Source organism: Nylanderia fulva, unplaced genomic scaffold, assembly GCF_048542155.1.
Source record: "Nylanderia fulva isolate GAGA-0341 unplaced genomic scaffold, ASM4854215v1 Scaffold12, whole genome shotgun sequence".
NCBI classification, from domain to species: domain Eukaryota; kingdom Metazoa; phylum Arthropoda; class Insecta; order Hymenoptera; family Formicidae; genus Nylanderia; species Nylanderia fulva.
This window is the reverse complement of record NW_028189409.1, coordinates 4,817,322-4,833,943: the sequence shown is the minus strand read 5'-3', so window position 1 is coordinate 4,833,943 and position 16,622 is coordinate 4,817,322. Positions and strand designations below refer to the sequence as shown.

At 26.9% G+C, this 16,622-nt stretch overlaps 4 protein-coding genes and 1 pseudogene across 8 annotated transcripts; all 5 read right to left on the bottom strand.

Moving 5' to 3' along the window:
* On the bottom strand, window positions 1-2,512 carry LOC114935270 (uncharacterized). The gene is made up of 3 exons (XM_029308040.2): window positions 2,288-2,512; window positions 1,825-2,048; window positions 1-1,317 (listed from the first exon to the last, which is right to left on the bottom strand). Exons 2-3 carry the CDS (start codon window positions 1,899-1,901, stop codon window positions 417-419), a joined length of 978 nt encoding a protein of 325 aa, XP_029163873.1. The 5' UTR covers window positions 1,902-2,048; window positions 2,288-2,512; the 3' UTR covers window positions 1-416.
* Window positions 2,513-2,942: 430 nt separating this feature from the next.
* On the bottom strand, window positions 2,943-5,595 carry LOC114935316 (uncharacterized). 2 transcript variants are annotated; one of them, XM_029308124.2, is made up of 3 exons: window positions 5,357-5,595; window positions 4,766-4,974; window positions 2,943-4,237 (listed from the first exon to the last, which is right to left on the bottom strand). In XM_029308124.2, exons 2-3 carry the CDS (start codon window positions 4,831-4,833, stop codon window positions 3,316-3,318), a joined length of 990 nt encoding a protein of 329 aa, XP_029163957.1. In that variant the 5' UTR covers window positions 4,834-4,974; window positions 5,357-5,595; the 3' UTR covers window positions 2,943-3,315. The 2 variants fall into 2 exon arrangements, with proteins under 2 accessions (XP_029163957.1, XP_085346360.1); XM_085490234.1 differs by lacking the exon at window positions 5,357-5,595 and adding an exon at window positions 5,089-5,303.
* Window positions 5,596-6,400: 805 nt separating this feature from the next.
* On the bottom strand, window positions 6,401-9,174 carry LOC114935315 (uncharacterized). The gene is made up of 3 exons (XM_029308123.2): window positions 8,835-9,174; window positions 8,322-8,518; window positions 6,401-7,843 (listed from the first exon to the last, which is right to left on the bottom strand). Exons 2-3 carry the CDS (start codon window positions 8,387-8,389, stop codon window positions 6,733-6,735), a joined length of 1,179 nt encoding a protein of 392 aa, XP_029163956.1. The 5' UTR covers window positions 8,390-8,518; window positions 8,835-9,174; the 3' UTR covers window positions 6,401-6,732.
* A 983-nt stretch (window positions 9,175-10,157) lies between these two features.
* LOC114935252 (uncharacterized) lies at window positions 10,158-12,913 on the bottom strand (annotated as a pseudogene). Its single transcript, XR_014926562.1, has 3 exons — window positions 12,065-12,913; window positions 11,515-11,688; window positions 10,158-10,996 (listed from the first exon to the last, which is right to left on the bottom strand). The product of XR_014926562.1 is annotated as an uncharacterized LOC114935252 (transcript).
* A 74-nt stretch (window positions 12,914-12,987) lies between these two features.
* On the bottom strand, window positions 12,988-16,436 carry ERp44 (Endoplasmic reticulum protein 44). Of its 3 annotated transcripts, none has more exons than XM_085490392.1 (7): window positions 16,205-16,436; window positions 15,536-15,617; window positions 15,286-15,441; window positions 14,842-15,142; window positions 14,578-14,625; window positions 13,932-14,227; window positions 12,988-13,857 (listed from the first exon to the last, which is right to left on the bottom strand). In XM_085490392.1, the coding sequence occupies exons 1-7, from the start codon at window positions 16,259-16,261 to the stop codon at window positions 13,508-13,510; spliced, it is 1,290 nt and encodes a 429-aa protein (XP_085346518.1). In that variant the 5' UTR covers window positions 16,262-16,436; the 3' UTR covers window positions 12,988-13,507. The 3 variants fall into 3 exon arrangements, with proteins under 3 accessions (XP_085346518.1, XP_085346519.1, XP_029163844.1); XM_085490393.1 differs by lacking the exon at window positions 16,205-16,436 and adding an exon at window positions 15,719-15,942; XM_029308011.2 differs by lacking the exon at window positions 14,578-14,625 and having other exon boundaries at window positions 16,205-16,434.
* Window positions 16,437-16,622: the final 186 nt, after the last annotated feature.

Here is a 16,622-nt window from a genome sequence, read left to right as displayed (position 1 = left end):
TTTTATATTCTCTAATATAATTTTAAAATTTAGAAACTTCTTGCTTAAAATTAATTGTGTAATAGTTTTCATATATAAAAGAGAAAATATTTCTAAAAAATTCAATATATTAGTATTATAAAATATAATAAATATTAAAACTATATTATTATTAAATACAGATAACGCAATCTTTTTTGTTCTTTAACAATTAAAATAAAATTGACACTCTGCACTGACTATATACAAATGTATGACGAACAGAAAGAGAAAGAGAAAATAAGCTTTTATAATGTGTTACTTACATAATTATGCTCATCAGTCACTTAAGATTCTAAGATTCATACACATGCATATTTTATTTATAATGAGAAAAATTACTTGTATATTAATTATAATGTAATCTTGATTTGCAAAATATACTTCTGAAATTAATTTTAAAAAGAGTCTGCTCTAGTATTCTTTAGAACAGTCTTTTTATGAACTAAATTATTTCGATTTTTTATATAAGTCTTCTCAGACATACATTTAATGTTCATAGCTGTACATAGTTTTTTCATTTTGGAATAACCAATATCTGCTTTCGCACATCCAGTTGCAGCAGCTACATTAATACCTTTTTCCAAATCTATAGGTTCTGTCCAAAGACTTGCTTGCAGTTTGCATATTTGACATTGAAACCACAATTGTGTTAATAATCCACGACGAAAAAAATTTACAAGTTGCCAATATTTGAACTGGCATTCTGGCTTCTGTGCATGATCATCGAATAGGCGATGCATCTCGTTCCACATAAAAGAGAAATCCACTATGTAACGGCCTGCAGGTATGTTTACTGGGTATGTTACAGGTATGTTGTTTACAATTAAATCCTGCTTGTTGTCTATAATTAAATCCTTGTTGTCTGTACTTAAATCCTCCTTGTCTACAATTGAATCCTCCTTGTTGTCTATAATTGAATCCTCCTCTTCGCACTTTTCAACGTTTTCATTATGTGTGTCTCCTTCTTCTTCATATATTTCTATATATTCTTCATATATCTCTACTTTTTCTTCGTTCTCCACGCTATATTCGTTATCCTTAACCAAATTATCCTCATCATTCCTGTAATAATCAATATTACTATTGCATATATTTTCTTTTTCATATGCTTCTAATGGTTTCTCATAATCATCAGCTTTTTCTTCCTTAATTTGACTGAGATCAGGCAAGATTCCATCGGCAACAAAAATCTGAATATTAGTTGCATTCTCAGTATTTTGAGCATCCTCAGTATTCTGAGCGTTCTCAGCTTGTGCTGTACTTTCCAAAAGCATTTCCTGTCTTAACATTCGCCGTCTGCAAGAAAAAATAAAAAAATATTAAACTATGAATAGATATTTAGACATCGCTGTAATAAAAACAAGTATAAGTTGTAGTTTACATTTTTTAAATTTTACATAGCAATGAAAAGAAATAAAATCAACACTTTACTTATTTCAATATTTTATTTCTAAAAATTAAAGATTATATATTGTGTATTACTTTTTATGATATTTCAATTTATTATAATATTTTTTTTAACTTGAATTATTGTAAAAATATAAATATAAAATTAAAAGAAAGTACATATTTTCTTGTGTTCTTAAAAAAATTTAAATATCAATTTTCTGATTATAGTATAAGTCTATTATAAACCTATGATAAATATTAGGTAAACAAGGTACAAGCATAATTTTTAAAATTTGTCTGTATATGGAAATAGTAATATATATATTGTTATTTTATTTATTATGGATATAAGATGAAGTCGCTCATGTAATTCATCATTAGACTGCAAAATAATTTTATATAAATTTAACATACCTTTTTATCCAGCCTTTTTTCATGGATTTTCGGCGAAGAGAAAGGGGTAAGTGTTTATAATTGTACTTTTTACCCATTATTACTTACCCATTATTACTTTTTATTCTTTATTAAATATTCACTATTTGAAGCACTGTTGATTTCTTTAATGTAATCAGGCAGTAAATTCACTTGCAAACAACAAGTCTGTTTATACATACACAACCAGATCTAATAATAATAAACTGAAATAAAATATGTTTATGATAATATGAATATAGATCGACGTTTATGACATTTGACAAAACACAAGAAGCTTAAGTTGGACACAAAGTGTAAAAGCAGAGAAAGAACAGAAATAAAATCTTTTTTTGTCTTTATGTTTTTATCGATATTATAAAATTAAATAAATATATAATAATTTATATCAATATCAAATATAGACATTAAAACAATTCGATTTATTAAAGATAGAAAAACTAACCTTATCCTCCATCCTTTCTTTCGAGAAACTCTAGCACGAGAAAGGCAAGGCTGTTGTTTATTTCCAATTGTTTTGTGATATTATAGAAAAAATTAAATTTTCGTACAATTTCCCCAAAATGCTATGCTCACTGTATTTTGTCTACACCTTTCGTAATACAGATAGGTAGTTTTTCGAAATACAAGAGCGGCAGACTAGAGTAACACATATATATGTATATGTACATATATATATATATGTACATATATATATATATATATATATATATATATATATATATATTTGTTTTAAATCTTATTGTTAGCTCCTTATTTGCTGAAAAAACGTGAGTACACGGATTTTTTTGAATATGTAGACTTCTAAGATTAGTAGTTTTTAATATCTCATTAGTATTTGCACTCACAATCAATTCTTATGCATAAATACGTATATATTTGATTCGATGACATGTGTATATAAATTTTTTAATCTTTACCAAGTTTGTTACTTTGTATAATGTAATGTTCACATAATGCAATTATCTCTATAATTTTAATGTATTGTAAAGAATTGATTAATAAAGAAAATGGTAATTTAGAATAAATAATGCATTAGAATTAGAAGCGTAGTTCATTTGTCATCGATTATATCATTCTGTTTTTAATAATAGTTACAATTTGTATAAATAAGTATTTTATTTTTGATCATGCTACATTTTCACTTAAAAATAAAATTAGTACAATTTCTTTTTTAACTGTGATAGCTTTCATATATAAAAGAAAATGTGTCATATATGTATATCCGAACATGTGTGATTAAAATACATAATATTTTTCTGCTCTGCAATTAAAATAAAAAAATTAATTTGCATTGCAAACGAGTGTCAAATAGAAACAAAAAAATATTTTATAATCTATTATTTACAATTAATCATCAGTCACATAAGATTCTAATATTCACAAATATGCATATTTTATTTACAATGAAAAATTACTTATATATTAACTATAATGTAATTCTGACTTGCACAATGTACTCTGTAATTAGTTTCAAAAAGATTCTGCTTTAGTATTCTTAACTGTCTTTTTATGAGGTAACTTCTTTAGATTTTCTTTATAACTCGACCGAGACAAACATTTAATGTCCATAGCTGTACATAATTTTTTCATTTGAGAATAACCAATTCCTGATTCATCACATCCAGCTGCAGCAGCTACATTAATACCTTTTTCCGAATGCTTAGGTTCTGTCCAAAAACTTGCATGCAACTTGCATATTTGACATTGAAACATCAATTGTGTTAATAATCCACGACGATAAAAATTTATAAGTTGCCAATATTTGAACTGGCATTCTGGCTTTTGTGCATGATTATCGAATAGCCGATGCATCTCTTTCCATATAAAAGAGAAATCCACTATGAAACGGCCTTCAGGTATTCTATTTGAGAAATAGTCGTTGTCTATAATTAAATCCTCTTTATCCTCACAATTTTCACTATTTTCATTGTATGTGTTTTCATCTTCATGTTCTTCTTTTTCTTCGTTATCCAAAACACACTCGTTATCTATATCTAAATCTTCATTTTTGCAATATTCGATATTTTCATTACATATGCTTTCCTCTTCATATGCCTCTATTGGTTTCTCGTAATCAGCTTTTTCTTCCTGAACTTGATTGATTGTGAGATCAGGCAGGATTCCATCAGCAACAAACATTTGAATATTAGTTGCATTCTCAGTATTTTGAGCAGTCTCAGTATTCTGATCGTTCTCAGCTTGCGTTGTATTTTGCAAAAGCATTTGCCTTAGCCTTGCCTGAACTTGATTGACTGTTAGATCAGACAGGATTCCATCAGCAACAAACATCTGAATATTAGTTGCATTCTCAGTATTTTGTGCAGTCTCAGTATTCTGATCGTTCTCAGCTTGCGTTGTATTTTGCAAAAGCATTTGCTTTAGCCTTTGCCGTCTACAAGAAAAAATAAAAAAACATTAAACTGTGAATATAGATATATAGATATAGATATTTATATTATTGCTGTAATAAAAACTAATATAAATTATAATTTACAATTTCTTTTAATTTTACATAATGTTGAACCAACAAATAAGACCAACACTTTGCTTATTCTAATTTTTTATTTCTAATAATTAAAGATTATACATGTATTAAATTTTCAATAATATATTACTTTTAATTTATTGAAAAAATAGTAAATATAAGATTAAAAGAAAGTACATTTATTTTCTTGTATTCTTGAAAAAATCTAAATAAAAATATTTCCTGATTAGTATAAGTCATCAGGGAACAAGTTACAAATATAATTTAAAAATATATAGAAATAGTCTATATATAGAAATAGTAAAATCATATATATAAATATATATATATATATATATATATATATATAAATTTTATTTATTATGAATGTGAGGTGAAATTACTCATGTAATTCATCATTGGACTGTGAAATAATTTTATTTAAATTTAACAGACCTTTTTAGCCAGCCTCCTCTCCTGGATTTGCGGTGAGCAGAAGGATGCATTCTGCTCTTTGCCCCCATTATTATTTTTTACTGTTTGTTAAATATTCACTATTTGAAGCACTATTGAAGGTAATATATTTCTTTGATGTAACCAGGCATTAAATTCACTTGCAAAAAAACAAGACTGTTTATACATACACAACCGGACCTAATAATAAACTGAAATAATTTTATTCAAATTAGTTTTATTTATCCAATCCTTTTTTATGGAATTAATAAAATATATAATAATAAGAATATTAGATCTCTTTTTATTTAAAACACGATATACACCTCCTTCTCGGCCACAGAGCTAAACGCGAATAAAATATATGTTTATAATATTAATATAAATCGACGTTTGTGTGTGACATTTGGCAAAACACGAGAGGCTCAAGTTGGATACAAAGTGTAAAAACAGAAAAAGAACAGAAATAAAATCTTTTTTCGTCTTTATGTCTTTATCGATATTATGGAAATTAAATAAATATATAATTTATATCAATATCACACAATAGACATTATTAAAACAATTCCATTTATTAAAGATAGGAAAACTAACCTTTTCCTTCATCCTTTCTTTCGAGAAAGTCTAGCACGAGAAAGGCAAGGCTGTTATTTATTTCCAATTATTTTGTGATATTATAGAAAAAACAAAATTTTCGTACAATTTCCTAACTGCTACGCTCAGTGTATTTTGTATACACTTTTCATGTGATACAAAAAATTTTTTGGAAGTACAAGAGCAGTGGAATAGAGTAACAACATATATATGTTATATGTCATGTGCGCGCACACACACACACACACACCCATACATATAAATAATACATATAAAATATAAAATATATACTCAGATAGCCACAGTAATTATTATGACATCATTTTGATGACAAATGATGCATTTTGACATCAAAATGTTGTCATAATAATTACTGTGGCTATATATCTGGGTATAATATATATAATATATATAAAATATATATATATATATATATATATATATATATACATATTTGTTTTTAATCTTATTGTTAGCTCCTTATTTGTTGAGAAAACATGTGAATATACGGATTTTTTAAAATACATAGACTTCTAAAATTAGTAGTTTTTAATATCTCATTAGTATTTGCACTCACAATCAGTTCTTACACATAAATACATATTATATTTGATTTGATGACATATATGTGTATAAACATTTTTTAATCTTTACCAAGTTTTTTACTTCGTATAATGTAACGTGTTCACATAATGCAATTATTTCTATAATTTTAATATATTGTGAAGAATTGATTAATAAAGAAAAGCTTAATTTAGAATATAAATAATACATTAGAATTAGAAGCATAGTTCATTTGTCATCGATTATATCACTCTGTTTTTTATAACAATTACAATTTGTATAAACAAATATTTTATTTTCAATCATGTTATATTTTCACTTAAGAACATGTATCTTCTCCTAATGGTATTATTAACTTTTATACTAATATTAGTAATTATATATTACATAACTTGTACTTGAACAATTTTAATTAATCTTATAATACTAAAAATCTTAATATTATTTTATATCAAAATATCTTTATAATAATGTATAGTAAAATATTGGTGTTATATGTATATGATTCATAGATATAAAATACAGTAATAAAATATAAACACAGTAATACAATAAAATATAATTACAGTTTCCTATATTATATAATCTTCAGATACAAATAATGCAATAGCATATTAACTGCTAACAGCTTGACAAAAGTTGTCGTCAAACAAAAACAAAATAATGTTTCATAATCTATTATTTACAGTTATTCAATAGTCACTTAAGATTCAAAGATTCACAAACATGCATATTTTATTTATAATAAAAAATTACTTATACATTAACTATAATGTAACTCTGATTTGCACAATATACTACTGAAATTAATTTTAAAAAGAGTCTGCTGTAGTATTCTTCAGAACTGTCTTTTTATGAACTAAATTATTTCGATTTTTTATATAAGTCTTCTCAGACATACATTTAATGTTCATAGCTGTACATAGTTTTTTCATTTTGGAATAACCAATATCTGCTTTCACACATCCAGCTGCAGCAGCTACATTAATACCTTTTTCCAAATCTATAGGTTCTGTACAAAGACTTGATAGCTGCTTGCATATTTGACATTGAAACCAGAATTGTGTTAATAATCCACGACGATAAAAATTTACAAGTTGCCAATGTTTGAACTGGCATTCTGGCTTCTGTGCATGATCATCGAATAGCCGATGCATCTCGTTCCACATAAAAGAGAAATCCACTATGCAACGGCCTTCAGGTATGTTTGGGTGTATTAATGATGGTATATTATAATTGATTCTATTTGACAAATAGTCGTTGTCTATAATTAAATCATCTTGATCCTCGAAATTTTCAATATTTTCATTATATGTGTTTTCATCTTCATGTTCTTCTTTTTCTTCGTTATCCAAAACACACTCGTTATCTATATCTAAATCTTCATTTTTGCAATATTCGATATTTTCATTACATATGCTTTCCTCTTCATATGCCTCTATTGGTTTCTCGCAATCAGCTTTTTCTTCCTGAACTTGATTGATTGTGAGATCAGGCATGATTCCATCAGCAACAAACATGTGAATATTAGTTGCATTCTCAGTATTTTGTGCAGTCTCAGTATTCTGATCGTTCTCAGCTTGCGTTGTATTTTGCAAAAGCATTTGCCTTTGCCTTGCCTGAACTTGATTGACTGTGAGATCAGGCATGATTCCATCAGCAACAAACATCTGAATATTAGTTGCATTCTCAGTATTTTGTGCAGTCTCAGTATTCTGATCGTTCTCAGCTTGCGTTGTATTTTGCAAAAGCATTTGCCTTTGCCTTGCCTGAATTTGATTGACTGTGAGATCAGGCAGGATTCCATCAGCAACAAAAATCTGAATATTAGTTGCATTCTCAGTATTTTGTGCAGTCTCAGTATTCTGATTGTTCTCAGCTTGCGTTGTATTTTGCAAAAGCATTTGCCTTAGCCTTTGCCGTCTATAAAAAAAAAATAAAAAAAACATTAAACTGTGAATAGATATTTAGACATTGCTATAATATAAACTAATATAAGTTATAATTTACATTTTCTTTTAATTTTACATAATGTTGAAACAACAAATAAAACCAATAATTTATTGTATTATTTATTATTTACTTTATTATATTACTTTTTAACTCGAATTATTGTAAAAATATTAAATATAAGATTAAAAGAAAGTACATTTTTATTTTCTTGTATTCTTGAAAAAATCTAAATAAAAAAAATTTCCTGATTAGTATAAAAGTCATCAGGGAACATATTATAATTTAATTATAATTTAAAAATTTGTCTGTATATGGAAATAGTAAAATCATACACATATATATATATATATATATATATAAATTTTATTTATTAATATAAATGTGAGATGAAATTGCTCATGTAATTCATCATTGGACTGTGAAATAATTTTACTTAAATTTAACAAACCTTTTCAGCCAGCCTTTTCTCATGGATTTTCGGTGATCAGAAAGACGCAATCTGGTCTTTGCCCCCATTATTATTTTTTACTGTTTGTTAAATATTCACTATTTGAAGTACTATTGAAAGTAATATATTTCCTTGGGGTAATCAGTCAGTAAATTCACTTGCAAAATACAAGACTGTTTACACATACACAATCAAACCTAATAATCAAATAAAATAATTTTATTCAAATTAGTTTTTTTATCCATAATTATTTTATGAAGTTAATAAAATATATTTATGGTAATATGAATATAAAATATAGACTGACATTTGATTAAGTACGAAAGATCTCAAGTTTGACACAAATTATCGATATAAAAACAGAAAAAGAACAGAAATAAAATTTTCCTTTCGCTCTTTATATTTTTACCGATATTATGAGATTAAATAAAAATATATAGTAATTTAATTTATATCAATATATAGACATTGAAACAATTGGATTCATTAAGATTTTAAGATAGAAAAACTAACCTTTTCCTTCATCTTTTCTCTTTAGAGAAAGTCTAGGACGAAAAAGCTGCTGTTTATCTCTCATTGTTTTGTGACACTATACGCAAAACGAAAATTTTTGTATAATTTCCAAAATACTTTATTCAGTACATTTTATTCACATTTTTCGTGAGAGAGAGGTAGTTTTCGACATGCGATGGTGGAACACACATATATATATATGTGTGTGTGTGTGTGTGTGTGTACACATACATAACTTTTATTGCTTTTATTCTTATTGTTAACTTCTAATTTGCTGAAAAAATGTACGAATACACGGAATTTTTTTTTTTTCAATGTGTAATCTTCTAAAATTAGCAGTCTTTAATATCTCATTACATTAATATTTGCACTCAGTTCTTGCCATAAATACATATTTGATATTTAATGACATATATAGATATACATATACATTAATTTTTTAATCTTTACTATTTTTCATTCTTCTGTGATGTAATATTCATGTAATGTAATTTTCTCCATAATTTGATTGTATTGCAATGGATTAATAAAAAAAAATCATTATTTAGAATGAATATAATGAATTAGATATAGTTCATTTGTTATCGATTAATATTCTGCTTTTAATAATTACAACTTGTATAAACACAAATACTTTATTTATTTTTACTTAAAAACATATATCTTTTTCTAATAGTATTTTCAACTTTTATACTAATATTACTAATTATATTAATTACATAACTTGTATTTGAACAATTTTAATTAATCTTAATATTATTACTAAAAATTTTTATAATTATTTAATATTAAAATATATTTATAGTAATGTAGTAAAATATTAGTCTTATATATATATGACTCACAGATATGAAATACAGTAACAAAATATAAACACAATAATACAATAAAATATAATTACTGTTTCCTATATTATAATCTTCAGATACAAATCAATGTAATAGCATATTAGCTGTCAGAAAATTGTAATATAATATAAAAAAACTTTGTTTATTCTCTAATACAATCTTAAAATTTATTAGAGGCCTTGTTAGCAATAACAGCTTTCATTTATAAAAGGAAATACAACCACAAATTGTGTTATTAAAATACATAACATTTTTCTGCTCTATAATTAAAAAAAAAAAATAAATTTACATTGCAAATGTAATAAGTGCTAAACAGAAATAAAATAATTTTTTATAATCTATTGTTTGGAGTTACTGATCAGTCACTGCAAACAACAGATTCTAAGATTCACAACCATGCATATTTAATTTATAATGAAAAATTAGTTATATATTAATTATGATGTAACTCTGACTTGCACAATATACTCTGAAATTAGTTTCAAGAAGATTCCGCTTTAATATTCTTTAGAACTGTCTTTTTATGAGGTAACATTTCGATTTTTTATATAAGTCTTCTCAGACATAAATTTAATGTTCATACACTTAAATAGTGTTTCCATCTGAGTATAACCAATTCCTACTTTAATACATGCAGTTGCAGCAGCTACATTAATATTGTTTTTAGAATCCTTAGGTTCTGTCCAAAAATTTGCTTCGTAATTACACATTTGACATTTAAAAAATAGTTGTGTTAATAATCCGCAATGACGAAAATTGACAAGTTGCCAATACTTGAACTGGCATTCTATCCCTCGTGCATGATCATCGAACGTCCGATGTAACTCGTTCCACATAAAAGAGAAATCTACTATACAGCGGCCTTCAGGTATGTTCTTTGGTATATTATTGATTCTATCTGACAAAGAGTTGTTGTCTATAATTAAATCCTCCAAATCCTCGCAATTTTCAATGTATGTGTTTTCTTCTTCTTCATGTTCTTTGTTTTCTTCATATACTTCTACTCTTTCTTCGTTATCCAAAACACACTCATTATCCATAACTAAATTATCCTTATCCTTGCAATTTGCGATATTTTCATTATATATGCTTTCCTCTTCATATGCCTCTGTTAGTTTCTCATAATCGGCAACTTTTTCTTCCTCAACTTGATCAGGCAGGATTTCATTATCAACTTTCGATTCAACATTAGAGTTAACGGATATCTGAATATTATTATCGTTATGAATATTATTAGTTGCATTCTCAATATTCTCAGTATTCTGAGAAGCCTTCTCAGCCTTTTCAGCTTCTGCTTTTCTTTGCCTCTCCCGTCTATAAGAAAAAAATAAACACAAAATATGAAGTGATAGATTCTTAGACATCGCTATAATAAAAATAGATATGTAATATTTTATATTTTCTCTTAATTTTACATGGAGAAAGAGGAAGCATTGAAAGAAATAAGATTAACACTTTATTTATTCACATTTTTATTTCAAATAATTAAAGATTACTCATGTATTTTTAATTCTAATTTATTGTATTCTTTTTTAACTCAGATTGTTGTGAAAATATAAATATAAGATGAAAAGAAAATAAATATTTTCTTGTACTTTTTAGAAAAAATAAAATAATCTGATCAAGTATAAATTGTTAGATAACGAATTACAAGTATAATTTAAAAAATGTTTCCATATATATTGATATGTCATATATCATCCAAATTTTATTTAATGTATGGATTATGATATTTTATTAATTTTATATATCGATTTTTTATTAGGTAAAATCGCTTATGTAATTAATCATTGAACTGCAAAATAATTTTATTTAAATTTGGTAGACGTTACCTTAATTTTAAAAAGAATCTTCTCTTGGATTTTCGGCGAGCACAAAGGGTCAACTTTTTGCTCATTATTATTTCTATTTATTAAATATTCAGTGTGAAAGTAATATATTTCTTTATAAATAATCACACACACAGTCTATTTACTCGGAAGAGACAAGATACACAATAATCGAACCTGCAAAATAATTTTATTGGAATTAACTTTTATCCACCCTTTCTTTCAGATTGAATTTTCAGTGACTCGAAAAAAGGCTCAAAACGTTTAGCGTTATACCTTTGTTCAATTGTCATTTTACTTACAAGTAAAAAAACACTCGCAAAACAAGAGAGCGGTTACATATACACAATCGTAACATGAATAAAGATAGATCGACGTTTGACAAACAGGCTTAAGTCAAACTATCGATAAAAACAGGAAAAGAAATTAAATTTTCTTTTCTATTATGTCTTTATCGACATTATGAATTCAAATTAAATAAATATTATACAGTAATTTATATTAAAATCAATATAGACACTAGAATTCGATTTATCAAAGATGAGAAACTAACCTGCTTTTTATTCATCCTTTCTGCAGAGAAAGTCTACGACGAGAGAGAATCAGGTATGTTTTATTTTTCATTGTTTTGAGACATTATACACAAAACAAAATTTTCATACAATTTCCAGTATGTACTTAACAATAAATTTTGCTTTTCATGAGAGAGAGAGAGAGAGATGCCGGATTTTCGAAATGCACAATAAAGTAGCAGAGCAGAGCAACATGTTATACACATGCATACATATATAACTTGCTTTTAATTTTGATATTTTATTTGCTGAGAAAACATACAGAAAATTGTTTTTCTTTTTAATATGCCAAATTCTAAGATGAGCAGTTTTTGATATTTCATTAATATTTTCATTCAGTCTATATATTTCATTGTGCATGTATAGGTACATATAGACAATAACAAAGGGACTCAAAATTTGTGACTTAGAAATCCTTTATTAACAGGCAAAACGATATCATTGATCATACAAATGATACAGCCTAGAAGTACCTTACAAGATTGAAATTTTGCTTGTTTAAAAATCCATTTCATTCACTTGATAGACAAAGTATTCTCTCTTTCTTTCTATTGTACACTTCATTCAGAAACAATTGTGCCAAACAATAATACACACCCATACATACCTATATGTATATATATACTATCATGTATACACTCTCGACACATTTATCCCTCAAATTACCATCAAATATTATAATTGCATATAATATTATTGTGCTAAATTCTAACAAATATGTATAGTTCTCACACTATCTATATTATTGCACAATGATATTTATTGTTATTGTTTACTATCTGATATATCAATATTACTGTATTGATATCTGTATTGATAGATATCAATATATATTGCATCAATAATATTGATTGTGTAAGAGCTGTTTAAAAGAAGGGTACAGAGTAAAGTAAACGACTCTAAATATACAAAAACATCTGAGATTTATATCGAAATTGTATAAATCAACAATAATGACATTAAATTACATGATTACTTCATAATAATAATATACATACAAAAATCTAATACATTATTGACACTGGTAGATGTACATTTTTTTTACTTTCATTTAAAAAACTACTTTCGGCAACAAAAAGAATATTTTATTCCTTGTCATTTTGCCAACAATGGATTTTGCATCAATGTATGAGGATTTTTTTTATATGTGCTATAACATATCTCTTTGATATGCAAATATAAATTTTACTAAGTAACAAATAAATCAAAACATGAAATCTATTCCATAAAAATATGGAAGGGATACAAGTCGTAGAGAAGCAAGAACGGATTTGTTGAAATTTTAGAAGACTCATGTTACAAATATATTATAAAACATATTTATATTGAATGTTGAAAAATCGTCTCATCGTCATTTTCTAATTAGTAACTGTATATAAATTAATTACGAAAATCTCACTGCACCACACTATACTTCAATCTCATTACAATTCATCCTTAACTATTGTATACCTATTTTTGCTTGGTGCCAGTTTCTTGAATGCAGATTCTGGCGGTGTTGTGGGTGTTTTTACCTGTTTTCCAGTAATTTGTGGTATATCATTATTAGTAATGTCAGGACCATAATGGAATTCACGATGAAGTTTGCCAGAATACAAGTCTTGGAGAAAAGCTTTAAGTTTTCCTTCCAAGAAAATGTCATTGAAATTTTTGAACAGGTACATGTGTCTAAAGCTATCTATTGCAATCAATGGGAGATCTTCTGTGCTTTTTCCTAAATGATGTAATGGATGTGCAAATTTCAGGCCATCAGCAGTTAAGAAATTGACATTTTCTGGAAAAAAAAGAATGTAATTTAAAAAGTAAGAAAAGTAATAATAACATAAATAAGAGCATGACGTAACGTACGTTTTTCGTTTATCAATGTTCTAGTTACAATATCTTTGTACAGCTTGACACTTTCTATATCATCGGGAGCATGGAACAGAATAAGGAATGGCAGTCCTTCTTCCGTTAATTCTTCCGCGTTTTCAAATGTTATTTCTCTTACAAGCGGGACACATTTCTCCTGTGCCCATACATTTAATTCATCATAATTGCTTAAGCTTCCTTCATAAGTTTCATCCTCATCGTTGGACAGGGCTTTATCAGATCGGAAGACAATAATAGGCTCTCCTAGAGGATGCAGTATCTTACTTGCATTCCTAGACATATTATTTTAAAATTAATAGATATATTTATTTGGCATATTTATTATTTCACTCACACAACTGAAAACATTTTAAAAAATAGGATATAATTTAATCATTTAATTTGCACCAAATATAAACTAAGCAAATTAAATAAAATAAATCTTAAAATTATAAAGTAGATCATTAAAAAATTTTTTTAATATTGAGAAATTTGCTGTAAGAAATCAAACATTTTAATAATATAAAAATAAATATAACATTGTACAAAATGTTATACAACATAAAATATATATCAAACAATTTTATAAATGCTTCCAAAGTACTGCAAAAGCCCATAAGCTTGTATGTACCATTTTACTTACAGCAAATGAAAGTGCTGTCCAATTTCACAGTTTTGATTGGAGCATGTACTTGTCAAATGAGAATATATTATGATAATTATTATATTATACATAATATTTTATTACACTAATTCTTATTTGCAGTCATTTCTTAATTCTTACTAGTAAAGCTTTCTTAATTTTTGCATCCATATCAATTTGAAGTGAAAATATTTACATCATAAATAACAATATATGTATATGATGTGATAGTTCTATATATATTACAAAATAAATATAACTTACCCAAAACCAACATGAAACTGACAATCATCCTTCAAATTAGTAGCAACTTTCCTGAATAATTCGTATTCTGGTACATCTTTCCTGTCAAAGTATCCAATAATCATACGCTTTTTATCATCAAGTTCATTAAGTTCTTTTAAATAAAAAAATTCTCTAATAGGATCTTCCAGTTGTTTCCTAACAAATTCTTGGAATGCTTCAATTGATCGCTGACCTCTGTATTCTCTCTTGGTTGGTTGTCCATTTCTTATTACTTTTAATGTTGGATATTTGCTTATGTGAAACCTAGATGCAATAGATGCTGAAACATGATATAATCTCGTAATATTTCAATTAATTAAAAAAATATATCGAAATTTTTATATACAGATTAATATTTAAATCTTGCTTATCCATAATTATATAAATTGCCATATATCCTTTCTGAATATACTTTAAACATACTTTCTTGGTCACAATCCACTTTAGCCATTACTATTCTCCCTGGTTGTGGAAATTCTGCTCTAATCTTATCCGCAGCTTTATCAAAAATTGGGGCTAATAAGTTGCTGAAGCGACACCATTGTGCATAGAAATTTATAAATACAAGTTCATTCCCAGCTGTGAAAAAAATGTATATAGTTTGAAAAACAGATGCATGTTGGTCTGTATTTAATATTGATATTTGTTGAATATAAATATATGCGCAACTTACCTAATGTTGTATCAATATTTTTATGGGTGAGTGAAACTGCTCCTTCTCCTACTTCTTCTGCTATATTGTTTGGCAAATAAATCTAGAAATATAAGAATATTAAATACACACACATATATATATATATATATTTGTTTGTTTTATTATAAAATTCAATTTATAGTATATCAAGCACACACACACAGATATTGATTTTTGAAGAGAATTCATTGCTTAAATATTGCTTTTTATTAGGAGAGATGTGGTCTTTGCTTCTTAAATCATTATATCAATCTTTGTATTATTGGATACAAGTAATTAACTAATAACATTGTAAATAATCAAAGATTTTTGATAGATATTTTATCAATCATTCATGGAAATAAGACAGGCATGATTTTTCATTGAAGTGCGATTTCTGACATCTTGGTAATAATTTTTGAAAAAAATTGCTATGATAATAATGATTGCAGCATAGGTTATGCGGCATGAGAAAATTGAAATAAAAATCCCGATAACGGGTCTGAGCGTTAAGATAAATAGTAACGGGAATTAAGAGACGGGAAGAATCGCGTATCGTGGACCGATATGAGGTTAAACGTAAAAAAATACTGTTAAATTTTTACACGCATACTTGCGCGAGGAAAAGTCTTCGCAAATGACGTGGCAATTGTGTAACGCATTACTCACCAGGAGACACGCGAGTATAAGTACTTTGAGATGAAAAATATCACAGCGGGTCAGCATTCTGCGATTCTCGCGAAAACGGCGGCTAAACGACGACAAACTTTTGATTCACCATCAGTATGCGGCTGCCTATGTGTCAACTGTGCTACGAGCTTAGCGGCATGTCGGATGAGAATCGAGTGATCCCTCGAGACAATCGATTGTCAGCGTCCCGCGCCACTGACGTTTTCGAAATGCCGACCGAATTCGAATTTTGTGCGCATATATTCTTTTTTGTTTTTCTTACGCGTGTGCGTACGCGTCTTTACGCTATCTTACGTTTCGCTTCGAGTAATTAGCCGAATTATCACGTCAAAGTTAATCCTTATCTATATTGTTTTCACTTTCACATCTGTATCCACAATTTATTGCGACATTGAAT

Bases quoted from the DNA above. Each gene is read 5' to 3' on its own strand.
- LOC114935270 (XM_029308040.2), bottom strand. From the start codon at position 1,901: ATGGGTAAAAAGTACAATTATAAACACTTACCCCTTTCTCTTCGCCGA. The intron at 1,318-1,824 runs GTATGTTAAATT...TTTTTCTTGCAG, and splicing joins AAAAAAGGCTGGATAAAAAG to ACGGCGAATGTTAAGACAGG.
- LOC114935316 (XM_029308124.2), bottom strand. From the start codon at position 4,833: ATGGGGGCAAAGAGCAGAATGCATCCTTCTGCTCACCGCAAATCCAGG. The intron at 4,238-4,765 runs GTCTGTTAAATT...TTTTTCTTGTAG, and splicing joins AGAGGAGGCTGGCTAAAAAG to ACGGCAAAGGCTAAAGCAAA.
- ERp44 (XM_085490392.1), bottom strand. From the start codon at position 16,261: ATGCTGACCCGCTGTGATATTTTTCATCTCAAAGTACTTATACTCGCG. The intron at 15,143-15,285 runs GTATGTTTAAAG...ATCATGTTTCAG, and splicing joins AGTGGATTGTGACCAAGAAA to CATCTATTGCATCTAGGTTT. The intron at 14,626-14,841 runs GTAAGTTATATT...TCATTTGACAAG, and splicing joins CAGTTTCATGTTGGTTTTGG to TACATGCTCCAATCAAAACT.
- LOC114935315 (XM_029308123.2), bottom strand. From the start codon at position 8,389: ATGGGGGCAAAGACCAGATTGCGTCTTTCTGATCACCGAAAATCCATG. The intron at 7,844-8,321 runs GTTTGTTAAATT...TTTTTTTTATAG, and splicing joins AGAAAAGGCTGGCTGAAAAG to ACGGCAAAGGCTAAGGCAAA.